Below are 25,625 nucleotides of genomic sequence, written 5' to 3'. Positions count from 1 at the left end.
CACCTGATTACACCTTTCTTAAGGTTTTTGGGTGTGCTTGCTGGCCTCACCTTCGACCTTACAATAATCATAAGCTTGATTTTCGTTCGAAGAAGTGTGTATTTCTGGGCTACAGTTCTCTTCACAAGGGATACAAATGTCTTCATGTTCCGTCTAATCGTGTCTATATTTCTAGGGACGTTATATTTGACGAGAATGTTTTTCCCTTTGTCAACATGCCAAATTCTCACATGTCACCACCTGTTTCGGAGTCCTCTTTACTCTCGGCTGACCAATTTATGGATATTGCACATGCTTCTCCTTTGCTTGCTGACCATGGTGCAGGTGTCGGACGCGGACATCGCCTGGAGGTTTTACTTCCGCAGCCACCAGTGCTGCACGTCGATCACACTGCTCCGATGCATGGCTCCGCCCCGGGCTGCGTGCAGCCATGCAGTCCTGCCTTGGGCTTTGCTCAGCCAGCAGCCGAGCCAGCTGCGCCTGATCAGGCTCACGCCTCGGGCTTCCGCGCGCTGATGCCACCCATGCGGACGGATGCGTCGCATCCTAGCTCTGGCCTGCGCGGGGACGCTTCGCTGCAGCAGCCGCAACACGATTCTCCACCGCGACAGCAGCAGCAGGATCGGTCCTCGTCGCGTCCTAGCTCTGGCCTACGCGGGAATGCCTCACCGCAGCTGCAGCAAGATTCTCCACCGCTACAGCAGCAGCAGCAGGATCGGGTCCTCTCCGTGCGTATCTGTGCAACAGCAAGATTCCCAGCATGCAGACCTTCCTCGTACACGTTCCGAGCAGCAGCAGGTTCTGCCTGTTAGTATTTCTGATGCATCTGCTACCTCGTCAGCTCCAACGTCTGCTGTCAATGCTCCAATAGTTGTAACTGCTCCCTCAACAGCAACAACTTCGGCTCCTCCTCCAACTGGCCCTATGACACGTCGGCGTCATGGGATACATCAGCCAAAACAGCGTACTGATGGTACCGTTGCCTGGAACTGTGTTATAGCAGCTCATACAGCGTTGAAACATACGCATGAACCCCGTGATTACAAAGAAGCTCTCCGCACTCCTCACTGGCGTGATGCTATGGAGACTGAATTTTCTGCTCTTCAGGCTAATGACACCTGGATATTGGTACCTCCTGTGCCCGGAGTAAATTTAATTGATTCACGCTGGGTTTTCAAGGTGAAGCTGCATGCAGATGGTTCCATTGAGAGGTACAAGGCACGTCTCGTTGCTAAAGGGTATAAGCAGCGCTATGGGTTGGACTATGATGAGACCTTCAGCCCTGTGGTTAAGCCAGCTACTATTCGTTTGTTGCTTACTATGGCTCTTTCTCGTCGATGGCATCTTCGTCAGCTTGATATTCAGAATGCCTTTCTTAATGGCTTCCTGGATGAAGAGGTATATATGCGTCAACCTCCTGGTTTTATTGACTCTGAGAAGCCTGGTCATTACTGCAAGCTTGTCAGGTCATTGTATGGACTGAAGCAGGCTCCTCGTGCATGGCATGCTCGTCTCAGTTCTGTTCTTGGAACTTTGGGATTCTCTCCGTCTGTGACTGATACCTCCTTATTTGTCCTTCGACGTCCGGATATTACAGTCTACCTATTGGTCTATGTTGATGATATCATTGTTCTCAGTTCTACAGCTGCTGCCATTCCCAAGTTGATCAGCCAGCTTCGCTCTGAGTTCTCTGTTAAAGATCTTGGTATTCTGCATTATTTTTTGGGCATTGAGGTGTCATCACCCTCATCTGGCAGTCTTCTTCTTCGCCAGCGCAAGTACGCTCTAGAGCTTCTTGCACGTGCAGGCATGCTGAAGTGCACTCCTGTGACTACACCCATGGCGTCCTCTGAGCGTCTTTGCAGTACTGATGGTGATCCGTTGTCTCCTGAAGAGGCTACTCAGTATCGCAGCATTGTTGGCGGTCTTCAGTATCTCACCATGACACGCCCTGACTTGTCCTTTGTGGTCAACAAGGTGTGCCAATATCTTCATGAGCCTCGTACACCTCATTGGTCTGCTGTTAAACGTATTCTTCGCTATGTACGTCACACAGTTGACAGTGGACTGCAGCTTCGGTCTTCTTCCTCTACACTGCTTTCAGCTTTTTCAGATGCCGACTGGGCTGGCAGTACGGATGACAGGCGATCCACGGGGGGCTATGCCATCTTCTATGGAGGAAATTTGATCGCCTGGAGTGCTCGTAAGCAGTCTACTGTTTCACGGTCTAGTACTGAGTCCGAGTATAAGGCTCTAGCCAATGCTACAGCTGAGCTTATTTGGGTACAGTCATTACTGCGCGAGCTTGGTGTTGTTCAAGTTCGGCCTCCAGTACTTTGGTGTGATAATATTGGTGCTATCTACTTGTCCTCCAATCCGGTTTTTCATGCACGGACGAAGCACATTGAAGTTGATTTTCACTTTGTCCGCGAGCGTGTGTCTCGGAAGCAACTTCAAATTCGGTTCATCTCCTCAAAGGATCAAGTTGCTGATATTTTTACTAAGCCTCTCCCCTTACCATTGTATGAGCATTGTAAGCGCAATCTCAATCTTTCCCTAGTTGAGATTGAGGGAGGGTGTTAGAATTATAGGACTATACGTATTGTATACGTACATAAACACTTGTGTAACCTTTTGTACACTATATATATAACAGATCCTCACCCGACGGAGCACGTCGGGTCAGCTACCAAAACCGTTTTTCCTCGATAGCTTTCACGTATGGCATTGGTTAGTTTGACGATCATGCATAATTAGCTTTGCTTGGGACTGTTTCCGATAAGAAAAAAGATACATAAAAGGATTTTCTTAACAAGTCTATAGTAGTATATACCATTAAGCATTGCTAGTTTGGTTCGAGGAAGTACATTTTGGTATCAAGGAATAGAACTTCTTTTGTCGAAAAGGTGGCAGGCCCGGCTGCGATGCATATAACCTCTTGTTTCTACATTAAAGAATATATCTAATATCAAGAACATATAACTTTATTAAACAATATTAGGTAGTATGTATCATCAAAATAAGTGACAGTTGATTAATCCCATTGCTAAACCGAGATGTCTCGTGTAACTACAACAAGGAATGAATAGAACTAGATAATTAGTAATATAGTCGGCCATGTTATTTCTATTTCCTCCCTTTTGAAGTAAGTGCCACAACTTCATCAAGATACTTAGATACATATAGATCTACAATTAAAACTAGACAAAACCGTGGTACTTACTTTAAAACGGAGAAATTACGTACGTACCAATGGCGAGGATCCGTTACGGATCATCCGTACGTGTATGTGTCCAGTAGTAGCAATGTGAAACTGACTTTCAACTTTTACGTGGGCGTCAATTAACCTCTAGTCCACGTCACCAGCTGGCTACCAGCATGCATGCTGAAAAGTGCATTCCCATTTGGGACGGCGCCTGTCAAGATCATACAAGTAATCCTGTGGAAGCGTGACCTAGCATCGGACGTCAGCAAGCTAATCCTATGTTAGCAACTTAGCATGATTTGCTTTGTCTCCATCTCCTTGGTCACTCGCAGCCGTTTGTTCGCTGGATCGAGGTCGATCCTTGCCCCGCGCGTCGCCGTCGTCCCCGAGTTGATAATCGCAATGCTTGGTATCTTGACGACATGTACACACGTACGTGGTAGAAGACGCCTAGGGCTTGTGTATATATAGGTTGGTCAATGCCTATGTGTTTCCAAGTCTATTAAGCCATTCATCGTCGTCGATCGGCAGCAACGCATCGTCGCCTAGCTAGATCACTAGCTGCGCATCGTCGTCTGCTAGCTAATTAAGCTCAGCAATGGACGAAGAAGGAATTGTGTTCCGAGGTTGCCAGCTGCCGCCGGGGTTCCGGTTCCAGCCGACGGACCAGGAGATCATCGTATGCTACCTCAGCAAGAAGGCCGCCTCCGCCGCCGCCGCCGTCACCTCCATCATCGCCGACGTCGACATCTACAAGTTCGACCCGTGGGACCTACCAGGTATGAATGCAGAGGCATGCAATTCGAGTTCGATTCCTCGCTCTAATCTATGCATGAGACATTTGAGATCCCAATTAGGAAGTGTGCATTAGGTCAACATACCTAATTGTTTAGGAGAATGGAAATAACAAGGTCAATCTGCCGGCCGTACCACTTGTCTCTTCTCCTTGTCTACTCCGCTAGATACAATCTACTCCCTCCGTTCAGAAATATAAGACGTTGGAGAGATTTCCGACAGCCCACCAAAACAGCGAAATGTACAAAAATACCCCTGGTCGGAAACAGTTCTTATTTAGGATGGATCCTCCCGATCATCTCCACCCAGCAGCACCCATCACCGCGATCGTCGCTGAACTCCACCCGATCCATCCGCGCGAGCTCTCGCTCCGGAATCGATCGCTAGGCTGCTGCAGCTCCGGAATCGATCGCCCAGGCCGCTGCTGCTCCCGAATCGATCGCCCATGCCGCTGCGGTTCCCGAATCGATCGCCAGGCCGCTGCCGCTCCCGAATCGATCGCCAACAGCGCCCAACCTCCCAGCATCGCTGGAGGCCACGCCGGCAGCTCCGGGAGCTCGTCCCCAACATCTGGGTCGGCACCTGCGGCAGTTCACCACCAACCTCCCGGCAGCCCGAAGGGTTCGCCGGCAGCTCGTCCCCAACATTCCGGATGTACAGGAGGCAGCGCCAGCAGCTCGCCCCCAACCTCCTGGCAGCGCTGGAGGCCGCTCTGGCAGTTTGTCCCCAACATTCCGGGGCAACACCGGCAACTGCGGCAGCTCGCCCCCAGCCTCCTAGCAGCGCCATAGGCCACGCCGGTACCTCCGGCAAATCGACACGGTTCTTTGACACTTCAACTTCTCTCCACCTGAAGAGGAAGGCATCATCAACCCTGAAGGAGAAGGCAATATATCATGTCAAAATCACATTATTGTGATCTTCAGTTCATCTAATCCTGGTATGCATGCTTCGAGACAATGAAAAGCGGTGTATGGGCAGAACAACTACCAATGATGCTAACCTTAGCATCCACATCAGGTCCCTTTATAGTGCAACTTTGCAGCAATAATTTCTAGATGAAAAGCAATGTGTGGAGTACAGGCATGAGGGAATACATTTTTACAAGGTTGTTTGCAAGATCTATAAAAATTTTAGGATTTTTTCTTACACTTAACACAAGCACTACTGAATCATTTGTTCAAACATGAGCAAATTATGCTCAATGAGCAAGCCCAAGACCACCAACTTATGTACTGGACACACGATAGCATTACAGTCGAGAGATGCATTCCCAGAAACTGGAGGAAGTTGACATGAATCAAATATTAGGGCTCAGATATTATTGGTGGCCAATATATACCAAAGAACATGCAATTTTCAGATAAGCAAGATTGGGCAATACACAGCACAGAGAAGGACTCATCTCTCTCATCGTTAACGCTGGTTGGAGAAGTCGAAGGTCACGGTGGCCCTGGTGCTCCTAATCGCAGGCAGCCTAAACATTAATGCCGCCAATTACTCATAATTCCCTTCCTATAAGTTAAAATTTGGAGAGTTAAGTTCAGAGCTTGCTTGTACATTCTTCAGTGTGTTTTTCATTTATTTGGCACTGCTTTTTTTTAGTTGGATGTCTGAATTCCCTTCAAAGACAAACGGTGCTCTGTTAAGGAACAATGTGCACACTGCAGTCCTAATTCATTTAAAAAGTTCAGAGAGTTCGGACGTTGCATGACTTGGATTTACAAAAGAAGTTTACAGTAACTCTGAAACTCACAAACAAGTCGGCTAGTTTTAGCTGTTTCACAAACACACAAACTCTGAAACTCACAAACAAGTCGGCTAGTTGTAGCCTGATCGTTCTTGCAAGTTAGCCTGATAGTTCCGGATGGATTCAGCTAACGCTACTTCGATGGCCACGTACTGCAAGCTAGCCTGATTGATAATTTTGCAAGCTAGCCTAATCGTTCCTGATGGATTCGGCTAACACTAGTTGCACGCACGCACACGAAAATGATTTGATGGCCACAGGCCCCGTATCAATCCTCCTGAGCCTGGTGTTTATATGAAGACAAATCTCAACACTAACCCTGTCATCCTCAATCTCAACTGAACCAAAATACCCAATCCTCTGAACCAATTTGAACCCAAATCATCCCAAAACAATAGAAGAAAAAACGGGCTCGCAGCACCCCAGAACGTGTACGGGAGAAGAAGTATTACCATGGCCAAAGATCTTGGCGCCCAGCTAGGCCGGCGCCCTCTGCTCGTGGAGGAATCTCCGCGTCAAGAATTAGCAGAGCTCCAGCCCTTGGTCCCTGGAGCGTGCCCCATAGCTCCGGGATCTGGTAGGAGGGGCAGCAGAAACACAAGTTGAGGCAGCAATTGAGCTCCTCCAGGTATTCCTTTGGCAGGCCTTGTCCTCCCTACCATTGCGCCGCATCCAGAGGTCGCCCACAGATCTGTGACAGACGCAAACAAAATCTGAGTTTTGACCTCGCCCTTGCTGCTGCATGCGATGGGGGCGGATGAGGTTAAGCGGCGGCGCTGGCGAGTGAGTACCAAAATAGAAGGTGTCTGCGGGGAGCACCGAGAAGCCGGCGAGAGCAAGAGAGGAGCGGCGACGTGAGGCGCCGGCGGGATCTAGCGATCGAGAGTGAGAGAGAGGAAAGGGAGAGAGGGAGCGAGTGAGGCCGCCGCTTTCGGTCGGGTGCGCGACTGGGTTTCGGCAGGGGTAGATTCGGAAACTCATAATTTCGGTAAGCGGTGGAAAAAATGAACGTGCGGACGTAAAACGTCTTATATTTCTGAACGGAGGGAGTATGTACGTACGTCCGTTTCACACCATCAGCCGGTCAGCTCCTAATCAAACACATCAGTCTTAGTTACCATGAATGGACTACGATGTGCATGTTACACGCAGGCCGGTCACAATTACCATGTGCCAACACACACACACACACACACACACACATCTTGCCAAAATGCGCCGAGAGTGACAAGTGTACCAACAAAGAGATATTGATGCATGCAACGCTGAAAAATTTGCGCCTGCAGAGAAGGCGATGTTCGGCGAAGGGGAGTGGTTCTTCTTCAGCCCGAGGGACCGCAAGTACCCCAATGGCGCGCGGCCCAACCGCACGGCGGGGTCGGGATACTGGAAGGCCACCGGCACGGACAAGCCCATCCTGGCTGCCGGCGGCACGCGCTGCCTCGGCGTCAAGAAGGCGCTCGTCTTCTACCAGGGCCGCTCCCCGCGTGGCACCAAGACTGAGTGGGTCATGCACGAGTACCGCCTCCTCCACGCCGACGCCGGCGCCGCCCGGCACAGGCCTCACGACTCCATGAGGCTGGATGACTGGGTCCTGTGCCGCGTCCGCAAGAAGGGAGTCGCCGTCGCGCCGGACGCGGATGGAGAATCCGGGGCGCCGAGCCAGGTTGCTGCGCCAGCGGCGGCGGCCACGGGGAGGTGCACGTGCCCAGCACTGCATACGTCGGCTTCGGTGATGACTGGACCGACGGCCAGCTCCTGCAGTACCTGATAGGCGGCGGCTCCGGTCAGGTCGACGGTGGTGCAAGCGCTACCGGCAGGGCGCGCAGCGAGAGTGCACCGCAGGAGCTGGCGTCGGTGCTGGAGACCATCAAGAGGAATCTCTCCTTCCATGCCATCGAAGACGACGACGTGTACCTCCTCCCGCCCAGCAAGCGGGCCAACTGCATGAGGGGCGCCGGCGACGGCGAAGAGGAGCTGTCGCTGACCACATCGTCCTTGTCCATGTTCGAGCCAGATTATTAAGTGTGCGTGTGTGACATACAAGATCCATGCATGTCTCTGTGCTTTATGTTTCAGTATAGGATAATGTCTTCGGTACGCTAGCAACGGTTGGTTTTGCTTGCTACGAACACACGGCCGCGTGTGGCTCCTAGAAATATGGGTGTTGGTATGTTGCAAATTGCAATCAGCTTTCTAATGCCTGTAAATTACAAATATGGTTGTTGCTTTTTTCATTTCGCACATGCAGATGGAACTCGCTGTTAACGAAAATACGGCATGCATGCCTTCTCTGCTTATACTCCCTCCATCCCATGAAAATTTTCTGAGTTTTGTCAAATTCGGATATATTTATATGCTATTTAGTTTCTAAATAATCCAATTTTAGATAAGTTTTATGTGCCGGAGGAAGTACCAAATTAGGGACATACTGGTCACTACTCACTACTCAGAACAATATCCATTGCTAAGGCACCTGGCATCATAAGACACATGAGGGAAGTGGATGTTATGCCTCTTATCCCTCACCTTCACTTGTCTACATTATGAATTCGGTGCCATTGTTGTCCTAGCAGCGAATCTCAATTTTACCATTATTTCGATGCACAAATCAATATTTTTACGAAGGTTTGAGCAAGTTTAAAACATTCTGAGTTTAATGCTACAACAAAGAAAATCTATAAAACTAAAATATTAAGGCCCAACTTAGGGTGTCTAACTTTGCACATGAGAGAAGTGGATGTTAAGCCTCCCATCCAACCACCAGTCCACCACAAGGTGGCGAGACAGAAAACATCCTCTACGCGAATCTTCATTAGAGAAAAATAAATAAATAAAACCAAGGGAGAATGGAAAGATAAAAGGTAAAGAGATGAGCTTAAGATCAAGCACCGGATGGTACGCAAAAGGCCGCTAAGTCCAAAACCTCTACATGCTCCTTCAAGCTTTGGTTCCACCAGTTTTGGTGAGGTTGTTCCAACTCATAGTTCTTGTACCTCACATATTGTTGTTTCCATCCAGGATATTTGATATGCTGATATATAGAGATCCTCTCTAATGCTCTCTATAAAAGAACTTGTTGTATTACACATTCGATAGTAGTGGAAGAAAATTTAGGTGACTTCAACCAGTTTTTTTTTAAGTTGACGAGTTTTTCATGTAAAAGGATTGATATATCTCTGCATTTTATTTGTTACCATTGTTGTGAGAACTCTCTTGTGTGGATGTGAGCTCTCTCACAAAGATAGACACTGTCTCAGCCTAGATGTGATCTGAGAACATTGTTGTTGTTACATCCATATATATTTGATGTCTATATTTATTCTGATACAAGGAACTATCCTTGAGTTAGTACAATTGTTTTAGGAGCTGAAGTTATATACAACTTATCATGTGTTAAGTGTTTGCTAATATTCAATCAAGGGGTAATAGGTGCGCTAGTTTTCTCCAACACCTTAGCCGTAGCTTTGTCAACATGGTGGCATGCCTTTTGATGAAAATCACATGTTTCTTTTAAGTACATATGCTTGACTTCATAAGACAGAGTTTAGGGTTAGGGGTAGATACATGATTTTTCTGATTTGAATATGTCTAGACCTTGTTTACCAACTTGAATGCTTAATATATCACATAAGAAGACTATGTTCTTTACTTTTTCATTTTTTAGATTTTTTTAAATTTTTTATGCCCATTTGAATCTTGGTCAAATCCTAGGTTTGACCAAGATTTAAACAAGTTTAAAACATGAAAATGAAAGTAAGCATGGATCCTTCTCAGTCATTCCAAAATGAAGCTTTTTGAGAGGTTTTTGAAATATCCATGTTTGAAACCTAAAACCACTTCTCTTCATGCTTGACTTCATAAGATAGAGTTTAGGGTTAGGGGTAGATACATGCATTTTCTTGTTTGAATATGTCTAGACCTAGTTTATCAACTCTAATGCTTACTATGTGACATAAGAAGACTATGTGTTTTGGTTTTTCATTTTTTGATTTTTCCAAAAAATTTATGCGCATTTGAATCTTGGTCAAATCCTAGGTTTGAACAAGATTTAAACATGTTTAAAACATGAAAATGAACAAGTTTCAAGTTCATCTTGGTTCTTGCAGTAACAAGGCGCATATATGGATGCAAATTAAAATAATTCATGAAACATTGGAAATGACCATCGTGTCATGTTTCCCCACGGATGAAAATTGGATTGGTGGCTGACAAGTAAAAGTACATTTATGTGCGACAACCCAAAATGCACATATTTTGCAGAGTTTTCATGCATGCATGAAAAGTTGCGAATATATACATAAAATGCATGTGGGGCCATGTTTCAAAAGTTTGACATGTGTGTAGTAGTACTGTAGTAGTACCAAGCTCACATGTGGGAATAAATTAAGCTCGACGAAGTCCAACATGTTGCCAAACTATTTGAAGTGTTATTTTCTAAAATATTGGTATGGCATGTCTGGTGTTTTCCCTAGCTATATATGTAGAAAAAGATGAACAATCCATGATATTCAATTGCCTTTTCTGAACTACCTTTGGCCTGATTTCAAATCTGGTCAAAATCATGGGGGTAAGGGACGAGTGTGTTTCTTTTCGATGCATCGCTCATATTTGCAAGTTTTTGGGGGTCCTAGAAATTCAGGGTTTATAGTTAGGGGTAGATACATAATTTTTCTGGTTTGAATATGTCTAGACCTTGTTTATTGATACGTCTCCGACATATCGATAATTTCTTATGTTCCATGCCACTTTATTGATGATATCTACATGTTTTATGCATACTTTATGTCATATTTATGCATTTTTCGACACTAACCTATTAACGAGATGTCGAAGAGCCAGTTGCTGTTTTCTGCTATTTTTGGTTTCAGAAATCCTAGTAAGGAAATATTCTCGGAATTGGACGAAATCAACGCCCAGGGGCCTATTTTTACACGAAGCTTCCAGAAAACCGGAGGACTTACGAAGTGGGGCCACGAGGCGCCGCCACAACAGGGCGGCGCGGCCTGGGCCTTGGCCGCGCGGCCCTGGCGTGTGGGGCCCTCGTGTGGCCCCCTGACCTGCCCTTCCGCCTACATATAGTCTTCGTCGCGAAACCCCCGTGCACCGAGAGCCACGATACGGAAAACCTTCCGGAGACGCCGCCACCAATCCCATCTCGGGGATTCAGGAGATCGCCTCCGGCACCCTGCCGGAGAGGGGAATCATCTCCCGGAGGACTCTTCACCGCCATGGTCGCCTCCGGAGTGATGAGTGAGTAGTTCACCCCTGGACTATGGGTCCATAGCAGTAGCTAGATGGTCGTCTTCTCCTTATGTGCTTCATTGTCGGATCTTGTGAGCTGCCTAACATGATCAAGATCATCTATCTGTAATGTTATATGTTGTGTTTGTCGGGATCCGATGGATAGATAATACTATGTTATGTTGATTATCAATCTATTACCTATGTGTTGTTTATGATCTTGCATGCTCTCCGTTATTAGTAGAGGCTCGGCCAAGTTTTTACTCTTAACTCCAAGAGGGAGTATTTATGCTCGATAGTGGGTTCATGCCTCCATTAAATGCGGGACGAGTGACAGAAAGTTCTAAGGTTGTGGATGTGCTCGTTGCCACTAGGGATAAAACATTAATGCTATGTCCGAGGATGTAGTTATTGATTACATTACGCACCATACTTAATGCAATTGTCTATTGTTTGCAACTTAATACTGGAAGGGGTTCGGATGATAACCTGAAGGTGGACTTTTTAGGCATAGATGCATGCTGGATAGCGGTCTATGTACTTTGTCGTAATGCCCTGATTAAATCTCACTATACTCATCATATCATGTATGTGCATGGTCATGCCCTCTCTATTTGTCAATTGCCCAACTGTAATTTGTTCACCCAACATGCTATTTATCTTATGGGAGAGACACCTCTAGTGAACTGTGGACTCCGGTCCATTCTTTTACATTGAATACAATCTACTGCAATACTTGTTCTACTATTTTCTGCAAACAATCATTATCCACACTATACATCTAATCCTTTGTTACAGCAAGCCGGTGAGATTGACAACCTCACTGTTTCGTTGGGGCAAAGTACTTTGGTTGTGTTGTGCAGGTTCCACGTTGGCGCCGGAATCCCTGGTGTTGCGCCGCACTACATCCCGCCGCCATCAACCTTCAACGTGCTTCTTGGCTCCTACTCGGTTCGATAAACCTTGGTCTCTTATCGAGGGAAAACTTGCCGTTGTACGCATCACACCTTCCTCTTGGGGTTCCCAACGGACGTGTTAACTACGCGCAATCAAGCATTTTTTCTGGCGCCGTTGCCGGGGACTGATACATCTCCGACGTATCGATAATTTCTTATGTTCCATGCCACATTATTGATGATATCTACATGTTTTATGTACACTTTATGTCATATTTATGCGTTTTCCGGAACTAACCTATTGACGAGATGCCGAAGGGCCGCTTCTCGTTTTCTCGCTGTTTTTGGTTTCAGAAATCCTAGTAACGAAATATTCTCGGAATTGGACGAAATCAACGCCCAGGTTCCTATTTTGCCCGGAAGCATCCAGAACACCCGAGAGCCGCCAGAGGAGGGCCCTGTGGGCCCCAGACGACAGGGTGGCGTGGTCAGGGCCTGGGCCGCGCCCCCTAGTGTGTCGTCGCCCCTTCGACCTTCTGACGCCGCCTCTTCGCCTATTTAAGCCCCCTCGACCTAAAACCTTGATACGGAAAAGCCACGGTACGAGAAACCTTCCAGAGCCGCCGCCATCGCGAAGCCAAGATCTGGGGGACAGGAGTCTCTGTTCCGGCACGCCGCCGGGACGGGGAAGTGCCCCCGGAAGGCTCCTCCATCGACACCACCGCCATCTTCATCAACGCCGATGTCTCCCATGAGGAGGGAGTAGTTCTCCATCGAGGCTCGGGGCTGTACCGGTAGCTATGTGGTTCATCTCTCTCCTATGTGCTTCAATACAATAATCTCATGAGCTGCCTTACATGATTGAGGTTCATATGATGATGCTTGTAATCTAGATGTCATTATGCTAGTCAAGTGGATTTTACTTATGTGATCTCCGGAGACTCCTTGTCCCACGTGTGTAAAGGTGACAGTGTGTGCACCGTGTGGGTCTCTTAGGCTATATTTCACAGAATACTTATTCATTGTTATGAATGGCATAGTGAAGTGCTTATTTATATCTCTTTATGATTGCAATGTGTTTTGTATCACAATATATCTGTGTGCTACTCTAGTGATGTTATTAAAGTAGTTTATTCCTCCCGCACGGTGTAATGGTGACAAGTGTGTGCATCCGTGTTAGTACTTGGCGTAGGCTATGATTATGATCTCTTGTAGATTATGAAGTTAACTATTGCTATGATGGTATTGATGTGATCTATTCCTCCTACATAGTGTGAAGGTGACAGTGTGCATGCTATGTTAGTACTTGGTTTAGTTGTGTTGATCTGTCATGCACTCTAAGGTTATTTAAATATGAACGTTGAATATTGTGGAGCTTGTTAACTCCGGCATTGAGGGTTCGTGTAATCCTACACAATTAGTGGTGTTCATCATCCAACAAGAGAGTGTAGAGTATGCATTTATCTATTCTGTTATGTGATCAAAGTTGAGAGTGTCCACTAGTGAAAGTCTAATCCCTAGGCCTTGTTCCTAAATATCGCTATCGTCGCTTGTTTACTCGTTTCTATTGCGTTACTACTTCGCTGCGTTACTACTTGCTTGTTTACTTGTCCCGGGCAAAGCACTTTTCCGGTGCCGTTGCCTACTGCTCATACTTATTTATACCACCTGTATTTCACTATCTCTTCGCCGAACTAGTGCACCTATTAGGTGTGTTGGGGACACAAGAGACTTCTTGCTTTGTGGTTGCGGGGTTGCATGAGAGGGATATCTTTGACCTCTTCCTCCCCGAGTTCGATAAACCTTCGGTGATCCACTTAAGAGAAACTTGCTTGCTGTTCTACAAACCTCTCGCTCTTGGAGGCCCAACACCGTCTACGGGAAAAGGAGGGGCGTAGACATCAAGCTATTTTACGGCGCCGTTGTCGGGAGGAAAGGTAAAAGGTACTCACACTCCGGATCTCGGCTACTAAGCTATTTTCGCCGTTGTAAGTACTCGAAGCTATTTCCTTTAGATCCTGCAATTGCATCTTTTTGTTTCTTGTTTACACTAGTTTGGCATAATGGACAACAATGAGATTCTTATTCTATTTCCTGATTTAAGACATGAATGGTTTGATGCGAAAAGTAAAAAACCTATGGAACATATTAGTATGAACACTTTGAATACCATTGTTGCTAATGATATAGAAAATTCTAAGCTTGGGGAAGCTGGCTTTGATGAGCATGATATTTTTAGTCCCCCAAGCATTGAGGAGAAAATTTACTTTGATGATACTTTGCCTCCTATTTATGATGATTATAATGATAGTAGTCTTTTAGTACCACTTTGTTATGGAGGATAAATTTGATTATGATTACAATATGCCTCCTATATTTGATGATGAGAACAATAATGATAGCTACTTTGTTGAATTTGCTCCCACTACAACTAATAAAATTGATTATGCCTATGTGGAGAGTAATAGTTTTATGCATGAGCCTCATGATAAGAATGCTTTATGTGATAGTTATATTGTTGAGTTTGCTCACGTTGCTACTGAAAGTTATTATGAGAGAGGAAAATATGGTTGTAGAAATTTTCATGTTACTAAAACATCTCTCTATGTGCTGAAATTTTTGAAGCTACACTTGTTTTATCTTCCTATGCTTGTCACTTTGCTCTTCATAAACTTGTTTATTTACAAGATTCCTATGCATAGGAAGCATGTTAGACTTAAATGTGTTTTGAATTTGCCTTTTGATGCTCTCTTTTGCTTCAAGTACTATTTCTTGCGAGTGCATCATTAAAACTGCTGAGCCCATCTTAATGGCTATAAAGAAAGAACTTCTTGGGAGATAACCCATGTGTTTATTTTGCTACAGTACCTCTATTTTATATTTGAATCTTGGAAGTTGTTACTACTGTAGCAACCTCTCCTTATCTTATTTTGTTGCATTGTTGTGCCAAGTAAAGTCTTTGATAGTAAGGTTCATACTAGATTTGGATTACTGCGCAGAAACAGATTTCTTGCTGTCACGAATATGGGCCTAATTATCTGTAGGTAACTCAGAAAATTATGCCAATTTACGTGAGTGATCCTCAGATATGTACACAACTTTCATTCAATTTGAGCATTTTCATCTGAGCAAGTCTGGTGCCATTTTAAAATTCGTCTTTACGGACTGTTCTGTTTTGACAGATTCTGCCTTTTATTTCGCATTGCTTCTTTCGCTGTGTTGGGTGGATTTCTTTGTTCCATTACCTTCCAGTAGCTTTGAGCAATGTCCAGAAGTGTTAAGAATGATTGTGTCACCTCTGAACATGTGAATTTTTGATTATGCACTAACCCTTTAATGAGTTTGTTTCGAGTTTGGTGTGGAGGAAGTTTTCAAGGGTCAAGAGAGGAGGATGATATACTATGATCAAGAAGAGTGAAGAGTCTAAGCTTGGGGATGCCCCGGTGGTTCATCCCTGCATATTTCAAGAAGACTCAAGCATCTAAGCTTGGGGATGCCCAAGGCATCCCCTTCTTCATCGACAAATTCTCAGGTTCCTTCTCTTGAAACTATATTTTTATTCGGTCACATCTTATGTACTTTCCTTGGAGCGTCTGTGTGCTTTTATTTTTGTTTTGTGTTTGAATAAATCTGATCCATTATGCTTGTGTGGGAGAGAGACACGCTCCGCTGGTTCATATGAACACTCGTGTTCTTAGCTTCTAATGTTCATGGCGAAGGTTGAAACTGCTTCGTTAATTGTTATATGGTTGGAAACGGAAAATGCTACATGTAGTAATTGGTAAAATGTCTTGAATAATTTGATACTTGGCAATTGTTGTGCTCATGTTTAAACTCTTGCATCATATACTTTGCACCCATTAATGAAGAAATACATAGAGCTTGCTAAAATTTGGTTTGCATAATTGGTCTCTCTAAGGTTTAGATAATTTCTAGTATTGAGTTTTGAACAACAAGGAAGACGGTGTAGAGTCTTATAATGTTTACAATATGTCTTTTATGTGAGTTTTGCTGCACCGGTTCATCCTTGTGTTTGTTTCAAATAACCTTGCTAGCCTAAACCTTGTATCGAGAGGGAATACTTCTCATGCATCCAAAATCCTTGAGCCAACCACTATGCCATTTGTGTCCACCATACCTACCTACTACATGGTATTTCTCCGCCATTCCAAAGTAAATTGCTTGAGTGCTACCTTTAAAATTTCCATTCTTTACCTTTGCAATATATAGCTCATGGGATAAATAGCTTAAAAACTATTGTGGTATTGAATATGTACTTATGCACTTTATCTCTTATTAAGTTGTTTGTTGTGCGATAACCATGTTCCTGGGGACGCCATCAACTACACTTTGTTGAATATCATGTGAGTTGCTATGCATGTCCGTCTTTTCTGAAGTAAGGGAGATTTACCACTTTTAATGGTTAGAGCATGCATAATGTTAGAGAAGAACATTGGGCCGCTAACTAAAGCCATGAGTCATGGTGGAAGTTTCAGTTTTGGACATATATCCTCAATCTCATATGAAAACATTAATTGTTGCTAAATGCTTATGCATTAAAGAGGAGTCCATTATCTGTTGTCTATGTTGTCCCGGTATGGATGTCTAAGTTGAGAATAATCAAAAGCGAGAAATCCAAATGCGAGCTTTCTCCTTAGACCTTTGTACAGGCGGCATAGAGGTACCCCTTTGTGACACTTGGTTAAAACATGTGTATTGCGATGACAATCCCGGTAATCCATCTAATTAGGACAAGGTGCGGGAACTATTAGTATACTATGCATGAGGCTTGCAACTTGTAAGATATAATTTACATGATACATATGCTTTATTACTACTGTTGACAAAATTGTTTCTTGTTTTCAAAACCAAAGCTCTAGCACAAATATAGCAATCAATGCTTCCTCTGCGAAGGGCCTTTCTTTTACTTTTATGTTGAGTCAGTTCACCTATCTCTCTCCACCTCAAGAAGCAAACACTTGTGTGAACTGTGCATTGATTCCTACATACTTGCATATTGCACTTGTTATATTACTTTACATTGACTATATCCATGAGATATACATGTTATAAGTTGAAAGCAACCGCTGAAACTCAATCTTCCTTTGTGTTGCTTCAATACCTTTACTTTGATTTATTGCTTTATGAGTTAACTCTTATGCAAGACTTATTGATGCTTGTCTTAAAAGTACTATTCATGAAAAGTCTTTGCTTTATGATTCATTTGTTTACTCATGTCATTACCATTGTTTTGATCGCTGCATTCATTACATATGCTTACAATAGTATGATCAAAGTTATGATGGCATGTCACTCCAGAAATTATCTTTGTTATCGTTTACCTGCTCGGGACGAGCAGGAACTAAGCTTGGGGATGCTGATTCGTCTCCGACTTATCGATAATTTCTTATGTTCCATGCCACTTTATTGATGATATCTACATGTTTTATGCATACTTTATGTCATATTTATGCATTTTCCGGCACTAACCTATTAACGAGATGCCGAAGAGCCAGTTGCTGTTTTATGCTGTTTTTGGTTTCAGAAATCCTAGTAAGGAAATATTCTCGGAATTGGACGAAATCAACGCCCAGGGGCCTATTTTTACACGAAGCTTCCAGAAGACCGGAGGACTTACAAAGTGGGGCCACGAGGCGCCGCCACAACAGGGCGGCGTGGCCTGGGCCTTGGCCGCGCGGCCCTGGCGTGTGGGGCCCTCGTGTGGCCCCTTGACCTGCCCTTCCGCCTACATATAGTCTTCGTCGCGAAACCCCCAGTACCGAGAGCCACGATACGGAAAACCTTCCAGAGACGCCGCCGCCAATCCCATCTCGGGGGATTCAGGAGATCGCCTCCGGCACCCTGCCGGAGAGGGAATCATCTCCCGGAGGACTCTTCACCGCCATGGTCGCCTCCGGAGTGATGAGTGAGTAGTTCACCCCTGGACTATGGGTCCATAGCAGTAGCTAGATGGTCGTCTTCTACTTATGTGCTTCATTGTCGGATCTCTTGAGCTGCCTAACATGATCAAGATCATCTATCTGTAATGCTATATGTTGTGTTTGTCGGGATCCGATGGATAGAGAATACTATGTTATGTTGATTATCAATCTATTACCTATGTGTTGTTTATGATCTTGCATGCTCTCCGTTATTAGTAGAGGCTCGGCCAAGTTTTTACTCTTAACTCCAAGAGGGAGTATTTATGCTCGATAGTGGGTTCATGCCTCCATTAAATCCGGGACGATGACGGAAAGTTCTAAGGTTGTGGATGTGCTGTTGCCACTAGGGATAAAACATTGATGCTATGTCCGAGGATGTAGTTATTGATTACATTACGCACCATACTTAATGCAATTGTCTCGTTGTTTGCAACTTAATACTGGAAGGGGTTCGGATGATAACCTGAAGGTGGACTTTTTAGGCATAGATGCATGCTGGATAGCGGTCTATGTACTTTGTCGTAATGCCCTAATTAAATCTCACTATACTCATCATATCATGTATGTGCATGGTCATGCCCTCTCTATTTGTCAATTTCCCAACTGTAATTTGTTCACCCAACATGCTATTTATCTTATGGGAGAGACACCTCTAGTGAACTGTGGACCCCGGTCCATTCTTTTACATTGAATACAATCTACTGCAATACTTGTTCTACTGTTTTCTGCAAACAATCATCATCCACACTATACATCTAATCCTTTGTTACAGCAAGCCGGTGAGATTGACAACCTCCCTGTTTCGTTGGGGCAAAGTACTTTGGTTGTGTTGTGCGAGGTTCCACGTTGGCGCCGGAATCCCCGGTGTTGCGCCGCACTACATCCCGCCGCCATCAACCTTCAACGTGCTTCTTGGCTCCTACTGGTTCGATAAACCTTGGTTTCTTACTGAGGGAAAACTTGCCGCTGTACGCATCACACCTTCCTCTTGGGGTTCCCAATGGACGTGTTAACTACGCACAATCATTTATCAACTAGAATGCTTACTATATGACATAAGAAGACTATGTGCTTTGGTATATATATTTTTTTGAATTTTTTATGCCCATTTGAATATTGGTCAAATCCTAGGTTTGACCAAGATTTAAACAAGTTTAAAACATGAAAAAGAAAAAGTAAGCCTGGATCCTTCTTAGTCACTCCAAAATGTACCAATTGATAGATGAGTTAACTTGGCTTCATGGAAAAAATAATGTCATGTTAATGAGTTAACTTGGCTTTCCTACTCTTGAATCCATAGGAAACTTTGTACTAATACAATATAATAATCACCCGAGTTTTTACACCAACGGGTCTGTCACTTACATGTGGTGCCCATGCTGAGGTCCCACACTTCAGTGCGCACAAGTGACGTGCGGTAGGTACGCAAACTCCCATCCATATTATTGTCAAGAGAAGATGCATCAAGACCCGATCGCATTTCTTGCTTTCAGCCTGGGGTCCTCCATGTAAAATTAGGGATTTAGATGTAATTTACTATTTATTTTGTGTCCTATTGTAAACTCTGCTCTAATGCGTATTGGAAATCTAGGTACTTTAGGATCCTTCGGTTGCCCCTCTCTCGAAAAAAAAATCTCTCCCATTCTCTACCTCGCTCGCTCGACTCGCTCGTTCGCACCTCCTGCGCGCGCACGTACAAACCCTGCACAACAGTCAACATCACCCAAAAAAGGGGAGACACCATAAATAAGAGGGGCCTCGTGAATGCTCTCTCTTCTTCTCCTTCCGTGTGATCCCTCTTCCTCCGAGTTTCACTGGGCGGGCAAACACACATGTGTTGCATAGTAATAATAAAAAGGTAAAAAATCAACCTACGAATCTATGATTAAATAGGCTAAACTAGGGTTTTGCCCAGTACTACAGATCAAGTTGAAAAAAATCCAACTACGGGGAACATCCCCATTTCTAATCCAAGCATTTTTTCGACCTCATCCAAATGACCTTAAACTATAGGATTAGCATCTAGTGCACTATGTGTGCTATAACTTGTATGTCTTTCAAATTTGAACCAAACTTGAATAAGTTTGAAATATTTGAAATGGGGCTTTTGGCTTAACCGTGACATATAATGCCATTTTACTATATGTTATGCTCGTTTTGAACCAAATTTGAATAATCTTAAAATACTTGAAATGGGGCTTTTGGCTTTACCGTGAACTCCAATAAGCAACCAGTCGTCCAAAATGAGCTAGAAAAGAGCCCCAAAGGTAGCCAAACAGCGCCATTTCTAACCTAAACATGATTTTTCTAGTTGGAATATGTCTAGACCTTGTTTATCACCTTGAATGCTTGCTGTATGACATAAAAATACTATGTGCTATGGTTTTACTTTTTTGTTTTTTTTGCATTGTTAATGCCCATTTAAATGTTGGTCAAATCCTAGGTTTGACCAAGGTTTAAACAAGTTTAAAACATGAAAATGAAAAAGTAAGCATGGATCCTTCTTAGTCACTCTAAAATGAAGCTTTTGGGAGGTTTTTGAAATTTACATGTTTGAAACCTAAAACCACTTCATGCTTGACTTCATAAGATAGAGTTTTGGGTTAGGGTAGATACATGATTTTTCTGATTTGAATATGTCTAGACCTTGTTTATCAACTTGAATGCTTACTATATCACATGAGAAGACTATGTACTTTGATTTTTCATTTTTTTTGAATTTTAGGCCCATTTGAATCTTGGTCAAATCCTAGGTTTGACCAAGGTTTAAACAAGTTTAAAACATGAAAATGAAAAAGTAAGCCTGGATCCTTCTTAGTCACTCCAAAATGAAGCTTTTCGGAGGTTTTTGAAATTTCCATATTTGAAACCTAAAACCATTTCTCTTCATGCTTGAGTTCATAAGACAGAGTTTAGGGTTAGGGGTAGATAGATGATTTCTCTTGTTTGAATATGGCTAGACCTTGTTTATCAATTTTCAATCGTACTATGTGACATAAGAATACTATGCGCTTTGGTTTTTCATTTTTTTTTCATTTTTTTGAATTTTTTATGCCCATTTGAATCTTGGTCAAATCCTAGGTGCTTGACTTCATAAGACAAATTTTAGGGTTAGGGGTAGATACATGATTTTTCTAGTTTGAATATGTCTAGACCTTATTTATCAACTTGAATGCTTACTATATCACATAAGAAGACTATGTGCTTTGGTTTTTATTTTATTTTTATTTTTTATGCACATTTGAATCTTGGTCAAATCCTAGGTTTGACCAAGATTTAAACAAGTTTAAAACATGAAAATGAAAAAGTAAGCATGGATCTTTCTTACTCACTCCAAAATGAAGCTTTTGGGAGGTTTTTGAAATGTCCATGTTTGAAACCAAAAACCACTTCTCTTCATGCTTGACTTCATAAGATAAAGTTTAGGGTAAGGGGTAGATACATCCCTTTTCTTGTTTGAATATGTCTAAACCTTGTTTATTAACTTGAATGCTTACTATGTGACATAAGAAGTCTATGTGCTTTAGTTTTTCATTTTTCTTCATTTTTTTTGATTTTTTTTATGTTTGAATCTTGGTCAAATCCTAGGTTTGACCAAGATTTAAACAAGTTTAAAACAAGAAAATGAAGAAGTTTCAAGTTCACATTGGTTCTTGCAGTAACCAGGTGTACATATGGATGCAAATTGAGATAATTCATTAAACATGGGAAATGGCCATCGTGTCATGTTTCCCCACATATGAAAATTGGATTGGTGGCACACAAGTAAAAGCACATTTATGTGCGACAACCCAAAATGCACATATTTTGCAGAGTTTTCATGCATGCATGAAAAGTTTAGAATATATACATAAAATGCATGTGGGGCCATGTTTCAAAAGTTTGACATGTATGGTTCTTGTGTAGTAGTATTGTAGTAGTACCAAGCTCACATGTGGGAAGAAATTAAGATCGACGAAGTCCAATATGTTGCCAAACTATTTGAAGTGCTATTTTCTAAAACATTGGTATGACATGTCTGGTATTTTCCCTAGCTATATATGTAGAAAAATATGAACAATCCATGATGTTCGATTGCCTTTTCTGAACCACCTTTGGCCTGATTTCAAATCTGGTCAAAATCATGGGGGTAGGGGACGAGTGTGTTTCTTTTGGATGCATCACTCGTACTTGCAAGTTTTGGGGGGTCCCACAAATTCAGGGTTTAGGGTTGGGGTAGATACATGATTTTTCTGGTTTGAATATGTCTAGACCTTGCTTATCAACTAGAATGCTTACTATATGACATAAGAAGACTATGTGGTTTGGTTTTTAGTTTTTTTAGTTTTTGGAATTTTTTATGCCCATTTGAATATTGGTCAAATCCTAGGTTTGACCAAGATTTAAACAAGTTTAAAACATGAAAATGAAAAAGTAAGCATGGATCCTTCTTATTCACTCCAAAGTGAAGCTTTTGGGAGGTTTTTGAAATTTCGATGTTTGAAACTCAAAACCACTTCTCTCCATGCTTGACTTCATAAGACAGAGTTTATGGTTAGGGGGTAGATACACATGATTTTTCTGGTTTGAATATGTCTAGACCTTGTTTATTAACTTGAATATATTGTACCATGGCTCCACACATTTGGGTCACACACCCCTTTATTTGTTCAATTATTTCTTTCAAATGTACTTAGGTGGATGCAACACAATTTTTTTGGGATTACCTACACACTTAGGGCATGCACCTCTCACCATGTTTCTCTTATTTTATATATATATAAATATATACTACATTATGTACCCCTAGTTTGAACTTGCATTTATCATGATTTAGCTCAGAAATAACTTAGTATATGGTTGTAGAGTGCACAACTCTGCATAAGAGGAGTGGAAAATACTACCTCCATCCCAAAATTTTAGGCTTCTATTGTTTTTAGAAAGTCAAACTATGTTAAGTTTGACCAAGTCGATACCAATAACATGCAAAATATAAAGGGCTTTCTATTTTCGTGCCCTCGGGTCCTTAGTTGTACTCAGTTTTCCCCAGCTCCTTAGTTTTTCCTCGGTTTTCCCCAATCCCTTGTCTGAAACCCGCAGAAGGAGCTCGGACGGAGGATTCCCGTTTAGTTGACGTTTGTTGGTGCTGGCAAGTGGGGCCGTTGTTGGTGCCCCCGCAGTGGACACGTCTCCACTTATCCAGATCATCATGGGACCCACGACTTGTCCACATTAGCGCGCCGGACCCACATCTTACCCAGGTGACCGTTGAAAAATGGGAGCCCGAGCCAGCCCCGCGCCCGTGCCCGTGCCATTGCTTCCCCTTTCTTTCCCCGCGCCCCATTGTTCTTCTTCTCCGCCAGCGGCAGCCCTTCTCCGGCAGGCGGGTGATGTCTAGTTTCTCTTCGACCTCCTGTTCTTCATGGCCGCAATATGGACCTATGCCTTTGACAAGATGCCCTGACTTCCCACGCCAGGAGCCTCTGAAGCGGTCGATCTATAAGACGGACGACAACGGCAACCGTGGACGTGAGTTCCTTGCATGCGAGAGTTTGCCATATAGAGAGGGGGATAAGGTTAGATCTCGCTCCAATTTCTCTGTTTTCTCTCGATTTTCTTGTTATTCCCTCGAATTTGGGATTTAGGGTTCACGTTGTTGTTTTCAGATCCTGAAGAAATGCAGGCATTTCGAGTGGATCGATGTGTATGTTCAGAGGCTTCAATTGCAGGAATCAATTGGCGCTATTTGGGAGCACAATTTGGGAGGGGGCGACTTGCTGTAGAGAATGCGGCGGAGAGAGGATCCATTCCGATTATGTCTAATGCTCCCAATGCAGGACTGGTGGAAGTGAAGGGAGAACTGAAGAAAATGAACAAGTAGTTAAGGCAGCTGATCGAGTTGAAGAAGCAAGCTAATCTGATGGCTGGTTGTTTTTTCTGTTGTATAATTGCGATCAGATTCTTATCATTGCTCACCAGGCGCTAGAAGTTGTTACAAGGGATACCTTGTTACAAATCCATTATTCAGTTACATGTACTTGTAGTTGTTTTCATAGTTAGTGTGTGCATTCACCAAAATTACCAAAACTATATTCCCAACTATATTCCCTAAAAGAAAAGGAAAGCTAAAGATAGTTGATAATTGTTAGAGGGGTGACAATAATGCATTCACCGAAATCCGCAAATATGTATGCCTCATGTTTATACCAAAATTATACCACTTTTGGGCCGTTTCAAATTACCAAAACTATATCCCAAACTATATTCCCTAAAAGAAAAGGAAAGCTAAAGATAGTTGATAATTGTTATAGGGGTGACAATAATGCATTCACCGAAATCCGCAAATATGCATGCCTCATGTTTATACCAAAATTATACCACTTTTGGGCCGTTTCATTTTACCAAGACTATATCCCAAACTATATTCCCTAAAATAAAAGGAAAGCTAAAGATAGTTGATAATTGTTAGAGGGGTGACAATAATGCATTCACCGAAATCCACAAATATGTATGTCTCATGTTTATACCAAAATTATACCACTTTTGGGCCGTTTCAAATTATCAAAACTATATCCCAAACTATATTCCCTAAAAGAAAAGGAAAGCTAAAGATAGTTGATAATTGTTAGAGGGGTGACAAATAATGCATTCACCAAAATCCGCAAACTATATTACGTGGCAAACTCGTTATTGCACATAAATAGAGGGCTGGCACTCTCCACCGACAGAGAGAGAGAGAGGGGTGGCCACGAAGAGAGAGAGAGAGAGGGGTGGCCACGAAGAGACGGAGAGGGGTATACTGCTGATAACGTGTGAAGCACACGTCCGTTGGGAACCCCAAGAGGAAGGTGTGATGTGTACAACAGCAAGTTTTCCCTCAGTATGAAACCAAGGTTATCGAACCAGCAGGACTCAAGGGCCACGTGAAGGTTGTTGGTGACGGAGTGTAGTGCGGCGCAACACTAGGGATTCCGGCGCCAACGTGGAACCTGCACAACAATATCACAATACTTTGCCCCAACTTAACAGTGAGGTTGTCAATCTCACCGGCTTGATGTAAACAAAGAATTAAACGTATGGTATGGAAAATGATGTTTGTTTGCGAAGAACAGTATAGAACAGAGTTTGCAGTAGATTGTATTTCAGATGTAAAAGAATGGACCGGGGTCCACAGTTCACTAGTGGTGTCTCTCCAATAAGATAAATAGCATGCTGGGTGAACAAATTACAGTTGGGCAATTGACAAATAGAGAGGGCATAACAATGCACATACATATCACGATGACTACTATGAGATTTAATCAGGGCATTACGACAAAGTACATAGACCGCTATCCAGCATGCATCTATGCCTAAAAAGTCCACTTTCAGGTTAGCATCCGCACCCCTTCCAGTATTAAGTTGCAAACAACGGACAATTGCATTAAGTATGGTGCGTAATGTAATCAACACAAATATCCTTAGACAAAGCATTGATGTTTTATCCCTAGTGGCAACAGCACATCCACAATCTTAGGGGTTGCTGTCACTCCCCCAGATTCAATGGAGACATGAACCCACTATCGAGCATAAATACCCCCTCTTGGAGTTACAAGTATCAACTTGGCCAGAGCCTCTACTAGCAACGGAGAGCATGCAAGAACATAAACAACACATATATGATAGATTGATAATCAACTTGACATAGTATTCCATATTCATCGGATCCCAACAAACACAACATGTAGCATTACAGAAAAATGATCTTGATTATGATAGGCAGCTCACAAGATCTAACATGATAGCACAAGAGGAGAAGACAACCATCTAGCTAC

General features: G+C 43.3%; 1 protein-coding gene across 1 annotated transcript; it reads left to right on the top strand.

Annotated features, from left to right (window-relative positions):
- The first annotated feature begins 3,803 nt into the window (after nucleotides 1–3,803).
- LOC124663846 (NAC transcription factor NAM-2-like) lies at nucleotides 3,804–7,775 on the top strand. Its single transcript, XM_047201498.1, has 3 exons — nucleotides 3,804–3,984; nucleotides 7,037–7,416; nucleotides 7,449–7,775. Exons 1-3 carry the CDS (start codon nucleotides 3,804–3,806, stop codon nucleotides 7,773–7,775), a joined length of 888 nt encoding a protein of 295 aa, XP_047057454.1.
- Nucleotides 7,776–25,625: the final 17,850 nt, after the last annotated feature.

The sequence above is a fragment of the Lolium rigidum genome, chromosome 6, assembly GCF_022539505.1.
Source record: "Lolium rigidum isolate FL_2022 chromosome 6, APGP_CSIRO_Lrig_0.1, whole genome shotgun sequence".
Classification (NCBI taxonomy): domain Eukaryota; kingdom Viridiplantae; phylum Streptophyta; class Magnoliopsida; order Poales; family Poaceae; genus Lolium; species Lolium rigidum.
This window is presented reverse-complemented; position numbering and strand designations above follow the sequence as displayed.

Coding starts and splice junctions, on each gene's coding strand:
- LOC124663846 (XM_047201498.1), top strand. CDS start 3,804: ATGGACGAAGAAGGAATTGTGTTCCGAGGTTGCCAGCTGCCGCCGGGG. Junction 3,985..7,036: donor CGACCCGTGGGACCTACCAG/GTATGAATGCAG, acceptor TTGCGCCTGCAG/AGAAGGCGATGTTCGGCGAA. Junction 7,417..7,448: donor AATCCGGGGCGCCGAGCCAG/GTTGCTGCGCCA, acceptor GGCCACGGGGAG/GTGCACGTGCCCAGCACTGC.